The sequence below is a fragment of the Cololabis saira genome, chromosome 4 (assembly GCF_033807715.1).
Source record: "Cololabis saira isolate AMF1-May2022 chromosome 4, fColSai1.1, whole genome shotgun sequence".
Taxonomy (NCBI): Eukaryota; Metazoa; Chordata; class Actinopteri; order Beloniformes; family Belonidae; genus Cololabis; species Cololabis saira.
Window position 1 is genome coordinate 23,051,774 of NC_084590.1, and position 11,720 is coordinate 23,063,493.

General features: G+C 39.9%; 1 protein-coding gene across 7 annotated transcripts in view; it reads right to left on the bottom strand.

The window, feature by feature from the left end:
• Positions 1 to 11,720, bottom strand: part of trip12 (thyroid hormone receptor interactor 12) — a 63,673-nt gene that overhangs the window by 7,901 nt on the left and 44,052 nt on the right. For 5 of the 7 annotated variants that reach the window (XM_061719176.1, XM_061719175.1, XM_061719180.1 and 2 more), the window contains 22 exons: positions 11,172 to 11,255; positions 10,987 to 11,082; positions 10,174 to 10,325; positions 10,040 to 10,075; positions 9,863 to 9,958; positions 9,611 to 9,703; positions 9,364 to 9,525; positions 8,821 to 8,889; positions 8,493 to 8,658; positions 8,118 to 8,235; positions 7,784 to 7,940; positions 6,407 to 6,560; positions 5,567 to 5,795; positions 3,243 to 3,361; positions 2,693 to 2,900; positions 2,439 to 2,539; positions 1,992 to 2,166; positions 1,714 to 1,855; positions 1,186 to 1,377; positions 993 to 1,031; positions 771 to 922; positions 521 to 678 (listed from right to left, as the gene is read on the bottom strand). In XM_061719176.1, coding sequence (XP_061575160.1) covers positions 521 to 678; positions 771 to 922; positions 993 to 1,031; positions 1,186 to 1,377; positions 1,714 to 1,855; positions 1,992 to 2,166; positions 2,439 to 2,539; positions 2,693 to 2,900; positions 3,243 to 3,361; positions 5,567 to 5,795; positions 6,407 to 6,560; positions 7,784 to 7,940; positions 8,118 to 8,235; positions 8,493 to 8,658; positions 8,821 to 8,889; positions 9,364 to 9,525; positions 9,611 to 9,703; positions 9,863 to 9,958; positions 10,040 to 10,075; positions 10,174 to 10,325; positions 10,987 to 11,082; positions 11,172 to 11,255 — 2,898 coding nt within the window. The remainder of the gene's footprint in view (positions 1 to 520; positions 679 to 770; positions 923 to 992; positions 1,032 to 1,185; positions 1,378 to 1,713; positions 1,856 to 1,991; positions 2,167 to 2,438; positions 2,540 to 2,692; positions 2,901 to 3,242; positions 3,362 to 5,566; positions 5,796 to 6,406; positions 6,561 to 7,783; positions 7,941 to 8,117; positions 8,236 to 8,492; positions 8,659 to 8,820; positions 8,890 to 9,363; positions 9,526 to 9,610; positions 9,704 to 9,862; positions 9,959 to 10,039; positions 10,076 to 10,173; positions 10,326 to 10,986; positions 11,083 to 11,171; positions 11,256 to 11,720) is intronic. The other 2 variants (XM_061719181.1, XM_061719178.1) reach the window with 1 other exon arrangement.

An 11,720-nucleotide genomic window follows, 5' to 3' on the forward strand; every position in this document is an offset into this window, starting at 1 on the left:
TACAACTCAACCTGACCACTTGGCTTTCCTTGCATGTTTGTGTCTGTGTGCAGATGGTGCTAGACCTTTTAATAAAGATATTACCAATCTCAGCTCTGAACAGTATTGAGAAAAGAAGAGCCACGCAAACACAATACTGCGATTTAATTCATAATCCATAAAGAAATCAGATACCAGTAAAAACTACTCTTGAGAGAACAAGAAAGTATGAAAGGGGTGCTGAGCATCTGCACTCCTGCAGACATGTTACTCATGATCTGATGATTCTGGCCTGTAGTGTTTTTATATCATTGTTTGACATCTCTTCCTTTCTTACAACCACAGCTAAATTGTTCAAAACTCATATATGCTTTACCTACCATGAAAAACCTGAGTTAAGTTACACTATGCTATATGGAAAGGATCACAGGCCTGCTATTTTTTTTGTTAGGAATAATTCAAAACAAATAGTTTGTGCTGAATCAAGAAGTCAAAAGGAATAAGAATTAACTCATGATATTTGTTCTGACAAGTTTCTTACCTCTGACCACAAGATAACGCTCAATTGCTTGCACCAGGGCCAGAGGGTCAATCTTCACTGGACCACCTTTCCACTGTTTAACATTAGTGCAATCTGGGTGTCTCTGCAGCTGACACTTGAGCTGGTGTGTGTTGAAAAACTTGAGTGCTTGAGATCCCCTGAGGATAGAAATCAAATTTGATTTAAACAAAAGTATCCTATGCAGAAGGTTGACGTTTCTGGATTAAAACTTTATTTTGAAATTACACACCTGCTGCCATTGCCATTACCACTGGGGAAGTCGTGCACCTTCACTGGAAACTGCTCCATCTGGCTGAGACAGCTGTTCATCTTGTACACCAGTGCCAGGAAAGGTGCAGTCTCTGTAGGGTTCAGTCGGCCTATGGGCTCCAATCCTGGAACCTGCAAACCGCATAATGGAAAATAAAATAAACAGCACAACAGCAAAGAAAATGGACGGTAGGTCACTAACCCTCCAATTTATATGCACAGCCTCCACCTTCTTCAAAGACTATGTAAAACAAGTTTAAGAGAGAGGAAACAAGAGGTTCAACAACACAAAAATATGTAAATATGCTGTTTTGGGGGGGGTTGAGTTTTTTTTGTGTTTTTCTTTTGCAGTCTAAATATGTTTTCATAGTAATATTCAAATTCTCTTCTCTCACCGGACAACCGGCAAACACATGGAGGAACCTCTTCAGCCGCACATCCCGACTCAGCAAGTCTCTATCTGTGTTTGAGGCCAGGTACACCAGGAGCTGCTTCACCAGCCCACTGTGCTGGATCTCAAAAGACGACACATCAGATTCTGATACAATGCTGGAGATCTCCACCAGGCACTCCAAACCACCATCCACCTGGAACACATGGCATAAAAACGTGTCACAGGCCTTGTGTAGAAAATCATTAAAAAAAGCACAACCTCAAAATCATAATCATCACTGTAATCACCACATGAACTGAACATATAAAAGTACTTAACTTATTGCCCCATGTTTAACTGAACTGTAATTTAACAATTCTTACAAATATTATTTCTACATTAACAACCTCTTAACTCATCAGTTCATAGTCTTGTGAGCTGCTGTAACAAGTGAACTTCCCTGCTATAGGATCAATTAAGTTTGATCGTATCTTTTGTATGATTTGAACTTAATACTGGATCGTTTTAATCACTTGTAATGAATGTTTACCTGCAGATTGAGCTGCTCGGTGGCTGTGCAAAGTCTCTGGAGTACATTCAGTGCAGGGTTGCTGCCATCCACATTTTCAGAGTTGAAGTAACGTTCAACAAACTTAGTTGCCTGTTCCTTTATCCATGCTTTTATTTTGTCTCTACAAGGACCAAAAAAGGATAAGGGGGACATACATTTTGTTTTTCAACATTTTTAAACATTATGAAAAAAAAAAAAAGTGAAAGTTATATCAACAATAAAGAAGTGAGGACAAGGGCGAACTCTCATCAATGTACCTGTTATTTGAAATGGAGTCCTTGGGAGGGGCCCTTGCCAGGCCACTCACCCCCGCTGTCCGTGAGGGCTCAGAGTTGGCGTTATTGGTCTGAGCACCGAGCTTCCCCCAAGTCTTGGGATTGAGACTGGCCAGGAAGGATGACTTAGGTGACTGAGTACTGGTAGGGCTCTTGGCTGGAAGCAACATTAACAGTGTATGCGTGGATTAAAAGTACAAATGAAATCACAAAATTCTATTTCAGCCCAAGACAAATGAAGTGTTATAAATAATTCAAAACAACAAAAACCTACAGAGCTGAACAGTAAGAAAAATGTAAGATAATCATTTAATACATGGGTGATCGACAAAACACACACATATTCATGTCTCCATTTGGGGCCAGGTGTATAAATTTGATTTACCTCCAACTAAAATATTATTCAAATTCTCGGACAACTACACTTACCTTGATTGTCTACTTTATCATCATCTCTTGGGGGAGAGTATTTGGGCCTTCTGGGTCCCCTTTTTGGAAGTCGTTTCCTCTTTAGGACATCACTTAATCGGCTTGGTGGGGAAGAAAAATACTCAAATTATACCAACAGGGTGTAAAACAAAATTGCTATCACACAAACTTTAACTCCAAATGATAAAGACATCATATAAAACTAACATTTTTGTAAAGAGCCCAACCAAAGCCACAAACTCCCTCAAACTCACCCCTGAGGGCTGAGGTCCAGAGAGTCATCCATGCTGTGCTGGAAGCTGGGTGAGCCAAGGTCAGCTGTGGCATTATTTGCAGATGTGGTGGATGCAGTGCTGATGGTTGTAGTACAGAGACTGGCTGTGCCACTGGGGCAAGCCTTCGGGGGATTAGTGACAAGAAAGCTCTCCGACTCTGCAAGGTTCTTCACCTGGTGCATTACACCTGAAAAAAGGAATAATAAAGACATGCCTTACACTGAAGTCTTAGAAGTTACCAGTTTGTCTCAATTACATTTTCCCAAATAGTCCAGCCCCAATTACTAGCAAAATGTTAGAAGAAAACGCAAATGAAAACAGAAAGCAGCAACACATTTTAACAGCAAAATGAACTGAACAAAAATAAATACATAAAACCATTTCCCCTGTGGACTACTGAGGCGTGTAGCAGAAAGAAGCAGTCATGTATTCTTTAGATATTTAAGTTTTCACTATTCTTTAAAAAAGCCAGGTCACTTCAACTAATGAGTATTTATAGTATGTGATCTTCCACAGGTTTATCCAGTACCTTCTCTTCTGAAATAGACACTGAAAACATCAGGCAGCTTCTGCATGAGGATCTCAGCCATCTGCAGAGAACCCACTACAATCTTCAGGTCCTGGCTGGATAGCATGGAGGCAATGTGACTGTAGACATAAAACACACAAAAACATATTGAAAGAACAGTTCATTGTCAACCTAATGTCATCAGTAGTTTTTTTTATATGACACTGCAGGTGCTTTCAATGTGTAATTAACCTCCTATAATACAACTTTTTAATTCCAATCTTATCCGTCTTTCAACTTGTTTCTCTAGGTTTGGGTTGGTGGAGGAGGAGTTTAAGTAAAGAGGGTCGAGCTCCCTCTCTTAAGCCACCTCTTCTAGTTCTTGCGGGGGAATACCAAGGCTTTCTAAATCAGCTGAGAGATGTAATCCTTTCATTGCATCCTGGGACTGCACCGGGTCCCCTGCCTGGTTGTACTTTCCCAAAACACCTGCTCAGGGAGGTTACCAGGAGGTAACCTTACCAAATGCAAAAAACACCTTAACTGGCTCTTTTTATTTGGAGAAGGAAAAGCTACAGCTCCCCTCCAAGTCTCAAATGGATTTAGTTCTCACCCGATCTCTGGGAAACTACGGTAATTTCAGACATTTGCATCTACATCTACATCTCATACTTTCAATAATTACCCACAATTCGTGATTACAGACGAGGATTGAATGTATATCAACCTGTAAATAGAGGGCCTTGCTTTTTTTGCTCCACTCACCGACACAACACACTGATTCAGAGTCTGCACTACTGCAGACATTAGACGCTTACATACTGTCGTTATGTAACATTTCCATAAAAGTGGGCCACTAAATTTACTTCATTAGCATTTACATACTGGCCCAAGCAAGACAGAAAAATCCCACAAACTCGTTTCTTTACAGACATGAAACCAGCAGTACGGTCAAGTGACTCAAAGTCGTGTGTGTTTGTGTGTCATGTTTCCTTCTGCTTCGTTTTAATAATGTAGGGCCTGATTTTATCTTCTCCTTGAAAATAAGTTCTTATTTCTGCATCTCCCCAATTGAGCAATGTTAATTTAGAGAAAGTGAACAAGAATAATGATGCACTTTTTTCACTTCTTGTGAAGGTGCAACGCACGTACAACTCGACCAGGCGAATGTTAGAAATCCTCACACTTCTCACTTTGTTAAGGAATAGTGGGACGGCCCTTACATACACAACCAGTCTCTCCTTTTATACACCTTTCCGTCAACCCCGAGAGGTGGGGAAAAAAAAAAAAAAAAAAAAGAAGAAAAGTGATCAAAATGTACACACTTTCAGAAAGTAGCTCTTGCATACCGGCACCGTTATCGGCAAAATGGTGCTATGTTCCGCAAACAAATGCTAGTATGTAAAAGCATAGTGATACACGTGACCATCTCTCCATTGGTTTCTGAAGCCCGTTTGTCGACATGCCTGTCAATCAAAGTTAGCTTTGCTCCCAGCTCACTTCAGTCGAACCGTGCTGAAATATTTGCAGAGCTGCAGTCAGACGTTTAACATGTTGACTCGACCAAAACAAATAAAAAAAATGGCCGCCATGTTGAGCTGACGGCGAGTTAATACAAACGGCTGGTTCCTTTCCTAGGTGAGTATTTTCCAGCTGGTGATCAGTTGGAAGCTCTGCTCTTCTCTTTCCCGAGATTCAAAAACGTACATATGGCTGCAGATCCAATGCCACACCTATATTCAACAATTGAACTATGAATGTCTTGATGCCAAAATATCTTTAAACATGGTGTTTGTTATGGACAAATAGTGACTGACAAAGCGGTCCAACAATAGAACAGCACTCGGGTTCAAATAAGAGAGGCTGTTTCTTCCAATACACTCTTCCAGGTAACGATGTTATCCACGTGAGCAATGAAGCCCCACCCCTGAAGCACCCCTGCCAAAGACTTCTCTTTGAGTTTGTTCCCTGATCTGAAGGTGCAGTGAGGCTCCCCTGTTGTCCAATAGTTAGTGTCACTCCAGCTCTACTCCTATAACCATGGGCAACTCCAGATTGGAAGAAGGTCTAGCACCTTTCAGGGATACTTTGTCCAAGATTCATGCTGTGTGCATAGAAGTGTCCCTGACTACACATAGCCGATGCCTCTTAACCAAAGGCCCCGGTTCCTTCCCCACCAGAGAGGTTATGTTCCATGTCCCAAAAGCCAGTTTCTATGACTGAGGATTGGAACGGCAAGGGCCATGCCTTTGGCCACTACCTACCCCCCATATTACCCCACTCATAGGCTGGTGGGCCTAATGGAGGGTTTAATATGAATCCTAAAAGAAATTAGGCCCCGTTACCTGGACACAGCATGGTTCCTCAGCACATCCCTCAGCAGCTCTGCATCAGCAAAGTAGATGATCCTGAGGATGGCTCTAAGGCACTTGTGTCGGACAGCTGGACCAGCTGATGAGCTGTACACCTCATACAAGACGCCAAAAAGTGTTTTAATGAAACACTTTGCCAGCTCAGGGTCCTCCTTCATTAACTGGGCACGTGCGTCTTCTCGACGGACCTCTTGGTGACCCCCTGAAAACAGATATTGAATAGGTGCATTTGCTTCTTTAGTTTCACTCAAACTATCACAATTCAGATACATTAAATTCAGAGAGGTTTGTTAGTATGCAATGGATACACGTATACATTATTAAAAAAGACAATTATGTAAAACTGTAGCTACTTGAAGCTCAGATATAAATTCAGTTTATATCCACCTGGAAATGAACCTAAAATTACTACAAAACGTTTAGTGGAAAAGAAATTACTAAGTTTTTGTTGTTTTTTTTTGGGACCAGATTTTGAGCTAGGTGAACAACCTGGATCATTTCAGTGAATCCAGTGATCCAGTCACTTCAAAGTTCAGTTGACCTCAGTTATGAATGAGGCTGTGAGCAGCGAAAGCACAAGACTAAAGTCTGATTATTTCTCTACAGACAAATGACTTTAGTGAATTAGTGTCCCCGAGTTGACCTGACCCGACCTGAGTAAGAGCAGAAATGGGAGGCCAGAGCAGCCTGAATAGGCCATAATAAGTGCTTGGAAACAACTGGCCTGGCCCTCAATAGGCCTTGCTTTGCTTCAAGGGTAGAATGCAGAGTGCGTTTCTAATAAGGATAATTTTACACAAATAAACTTATTACCTGTATTGGGGTTGGCAAGAGGATTGGGCTTTCTCTGGATTCCACGTGCTGTTCCTGTGTCTTCATTTATCTGCTGCATAGAGTTGAAGTCAATTGTGTACACCCGGCCCAGGGTTGACAAACTGATCTCATCTTCCCCATTCTGGTGGGCTGTCTGAAAGTTAATCACCAAAACACCATTATTGTCAATGTCATGTACGGACAAGGTCCACACTATTACACGAGTACATACATTAGGTGATGCCAACAGATTTACCAACGTGAATGTTATGTACATCTTAGTGGCATAAATCATTCTGCAAATGATGGTTTTGGTCATACGCAATACAGACAAAATAAAAACAAATTGAAATTTTAGTTCGTTTTTTTAAATAATATTTTTCAAAAAGTTCTTGTACAAAACAAAACTTTAGTGAAGGGGAAAAAACCTCTGGTGTACAAGTTGTAATTTATTCAGCATTGTTCAAAATCAACAGAATAAATATAAATACAGGCTCAAAATTATGAATAAAAAGTATTTCAGAAATGCCATGTTCACAAATATCCATAAGAGGAAATTTGTTCAAAAAGTCTTGAACAGCTTAGAAACTACCAAGGCATATGCCTACAAATTATTTTCATTTTTAGGATGGTTTTATACATTTTATATGCATGACTTTGGACTGCATATACAAAGCTACTGTCACAAAAATGACAACTTCCAATTATAGTTAAAATTTGTGCTTGATCACGTGCATGGTAAAATGCCTTCTAAAAAAAACTTGTTTGGTCATAAGGTGATTAATTTAAGAGCATAGGGCTAGTTGTAAACTCAATAAGGTCTGTCAGGCGAGGTATAGACCTTTAGTTCCACTCAGTTTGAGTTTTGTCTGTGCTAAGCAAATAAAATTGTTCCCTGATCCAACACACCAGGCTCAAATTAAGGAGTCACTGACAAACTTGCACAGACCTTCATAACAAACCGATTTGTTAAATTAAGATGGCTAAGACATCTACATCCTGCAGGGCTCTGGATCCTCAGAACATGGGGTGAAAAACTGAGACTAGAGCAAGAGCATCTAGTGCGTTGCACTTTGAACAAAAGCTCTTTATCCAAATATACTTTAATTAATTATTTGAGATCTTATGTTAAAGTACATCCCTGTGGTTATCTCAGAAAAATTCAGAAATTAAAAATTGAGCAGCATTGGCTGTTTAAAGATTTTATACAGCCTGGCCCAGAAAAGGAGCCATTTAAAAATAAATTATAAACAAAGAAATTATGATCCACAGGAAGCCCAGTATTGCAGCTCTGACAAGCACTACAATCATACAAGACACTGCAGCATATTAACGTATAAAACAAAAAAAAGGTAGAAAGCATACTGTAAATTTCACCTCAATGATGCGGCTGTCAATACGGTTGTAGGGATGCCACAGGCCTCGATCATCCCTCCACTGCCAAATAGCTCCCTCTGTTGTCTGGGCACTGCCCTTTTTCAACATTACATCAACTGCAAAGATCCCTTCTCTGGGCAGGCAGGGCATCAGCTCACTGCAAAGAGGGGGGGTATTTTAAAATATTTTCTTACCTTTTCAAAAATCTGGTATTTTCTAATCAAATGTAGGTACTGTTTTCTTGCAAGTGCAACATTTTACAATTATTAACACCACCACACCTCAAAAATACTATTTTTACCATATTGTCCAGTGTTATCTTAACAGACATTACCATATCAGGGAGGTCAGTTCATAGAGCTCCTGGGGGCTGCGGGGTACCAGCTCAATCTGCTCCTGGCAGCTGCCATTTGATGCCCCACACAACAGAAAACGCAGAGTCTCTGCAATGTCTGTTTCAGAAAAATATCAAAGTTATTCTGATTCTAATTTCCCTGTCAAACAGGGAACTTATAGTATATTTCCATATACATCTTTGACATCGTTTCATACGTGAATACTAAATTAAGCACAGATTTAAGTCATTAACAGAGGAGCTGTTCAGATGAAATCCAAAATCTATCTGCTCACATTGAACCCCTGACACTATGACATGTGGACAAACACTTAACAAAACACCCATGAATCTACTGAGGTGTTAGCTACTCACTCTGTTTCATAAGCTGGACTGCCAGGCAAGGACAGTTGGAGCACATCAATGAAAACATGCGCACAACCATGATGAACATCCCCGAGCTGAGTACAGGAGGGGTCACAACCAGCAATTGCTGAATGTTGGTCAACAAGTCCCGGGATGCCACTTCCTGCAGCAGGTTCTGTTAAGTAAAAGGTATATGTATTCAAATTAGATGGGCTGTTGGATGGATGGAAAATTCGGCAAAAATTAAAACAAAAAAAACCTCCACACAAACAATTGGCAGCAAACATAGTATTAAGATTTGAATTATACATATATAAAATAGAACACTGGCACTGACCTCTTCATGTTGAAAGTTATCTACCAGCCTGGCGAAACAGAGACAAGTGCTTTCGACTGACTTTTTATCCTGAGAAAAAAGAAAAGGGTGTATCAAGCAATCAGTTTTCCAATAGATTTTAGAGGAAAAATTCCTGATGCATGCATTCAGATACATTACTCAAATACCACTTTGTACCAGTTACAAAACAAAGTAAAATTCTGTTTCACACAAAACGTTCTTTTTGTGTTGCAAGTCTTGCAGAAATGCAAGTATGACAAAGGAGCTGGACATGGTACCCTTATCCATCCATGTTCAACGGTACTTGACCTTAATGGTTTTAAGGTGCTCTCCTTTTTATGAATGAAAAAGGAGATTGTGACTCTTACTTTTTAACAGAGTAAAATATTTATTCCCTTTCACACATTCAGTAGAAGCTATGCTTATCTCTGGTTATATGAGAACAAAAAACAAAACAAAAAGAAAAAAACCTTGCATATTTTCTCATTTACTTCCAATGCATTTGTATTAAACTTGCTCCAATAATATGGGGTACATATTTACCTGGTGTGTGAGCCTCTGAGTCAACAATGGCAGAGAATCCGCGACAAAGTGGAACTCATCAGGAGTTATGCTCTGACAGCAGTTGGCTGCAATAGCCAACGCATTCCTCTGAGCATTGATGCTAAAGAACTCCAGGTAATGAAGGCAGTCCGCAAGCCCACTCTGTGAGGATCACATGTTGTATATTAGCAGCTAAAGGACAGAGGAAATTGCAAGTGTGCAGTAGTGAAGAATGTGAGACACTTACAGCCTGCAAAATGGCTTTGCTGTGTCGTCTTGACAACATTTCCAAAGCAGTCAGAGCTTGCTCAGCTACATCAATAAACTGGATAATTTGAAGCTGCGGATAAAAATGGTGGAACACATCAGTTGCAAATCAAACGGAAACCATAACAAATTAAAACCAATTATGCAGCAATACAACAGAAAATAGTCGGTCCATTTTCATGATGTTTAAGACAAAAAAAAAACATACAAAAAATACACTTAAAACAAATACCTTCTCCAAGAACACGGGAATAGCATCAACCACCACAGCAGAAGATCGAGGAAGTGCCTCCATCATGTAAGTGAGTGCACGTGAAGCATGATTCATCTGTGTGAATTGAAATCAGCTGCATTACTAAAACAAATTAGTTGAAATTAATTTACACCAATAAAAATGAATCATACTCACAATTTCGAAGTTATGCTCCATTTGTAACAGTGTAATCTGTAAAGAATTGTGAAAAGAATACATACATGTAGATAATTTTGCCTCTCAATTAAAAAAATGGCCATCTTCCAAAGGTTAAACTGACTAAGGCTTACCAAAGCAGGCACCACACTCTTGACAGGAAATCCACCAAGTGTTTCTTCATTGCCCATCACTAGTAACTGGCACATCTCAATTGCAGCCTGGAGTTGTTGAGACTCGTCACCTGTGGCCTGAAGGCCCTGCAGGAGCTGCTGAGCCTTAGAACCTGAAAACACAGAAGGGATTTTTATTGACCAAAGAGGGTTTCACATTTAGATTCTTTTGTCCACTTAAAACAAGTTCCTTTTGTGCACTTGGTGCACTTCATTTTTACAGTGTGGACACAGTAATTGCATGTACTGTGGGTATGAACTACAGCAACTGAACTGAGACCCCCAGAGAGATTGGTCCAAATGAACTGGCTAACTTATTCGTTCCACATGATAAGAAAGCATACTGAACCAAAAGCCAACACCACCTGAGAAATGCATAACTGAATTATGTGCAAAATTAACACTGATGTAAATTAATTGGTTCACAGTTCTGTACAATTAATTGAGATAACCAATGTAGTTTCAGCAACTCTAAATGTAGCTGAACCTTTTCAAATGGAAGTATATGGTGAGTGACAAACGTGAGCTGTATGAAGAGGAGCCACAATGACAGCCAATACTTCAATGTTTGCTTAGCAATAAAGTAGAAAAAAGTATATTGATAAATTCCACAAAACAGGATCTTATTGTTTGTGTGGTGATTTTTTTCTATTGCATCTCTGACAATTATATATTTCAGCTAAAATAATTCGGACCAGAGAAAAACTAAGGTGTGAAAGCATCCTCCAATATGCAGAGCGTAACGTAAACATTGCTAGATGTGGGAACACTCACTGGCTCCACTGCCAATGGTCCTGTGAAACAGCTGTGACATACGGGGTCCCAGGGGCCCAAAAAGATGAGGGGGTAAACCTCTGGCTTCCAGCAGAGCTAAAGGGAGCAGAAATACAAAAGGGTCAGCAAATACATTTAACAGGTTTAAATGATTAGTTTCACTTGCCAAGTTTGTTTTAACATACCTTGAAGTCTTCCCATTTCAGAATCATCAGACTCACTCTCTCCAGAGGTGGTCATGCCCACTGCTCCGGCAACTGAACTTGAAGCTGGGTGGGAAAAAATAAATGTAAACGAAAAGAAAAAGGTTTCCCAAAAACCTCGGAGCCTTAAGTTTTTAAAACTTTAACCTTGTGTCTAGGTAGTGTTTTTTTCTCATTCCCTAATTGATCCAATTAGATGAGAGAAAAAGGTGGAGCACCTTTTGTTCCATCTTTTCTTTGCCTACGCAAGGAAATTAGCTGGAAGTGCTCATTTGCATTTCAATCCAAAGGGGATTGATAGAAAGAAAAAAACCCAAAACAAAAAAACAAGCATCAAATCTCTACAACAGTAACAGAAAATGGGAGATTACAAGGTATCAGACTTGATTTATTTTTTTCAAAGAAACTAGGCACAAGCTCATCCATTGACAGTATGTGTCTTTAGTTTGGCAGTCATGGTGGTAAAATTGTTTCCACTGGCAAGCTAAGCAAAGGGGTGATATTGATTTATCATAACAGCAGTTTCGGAGT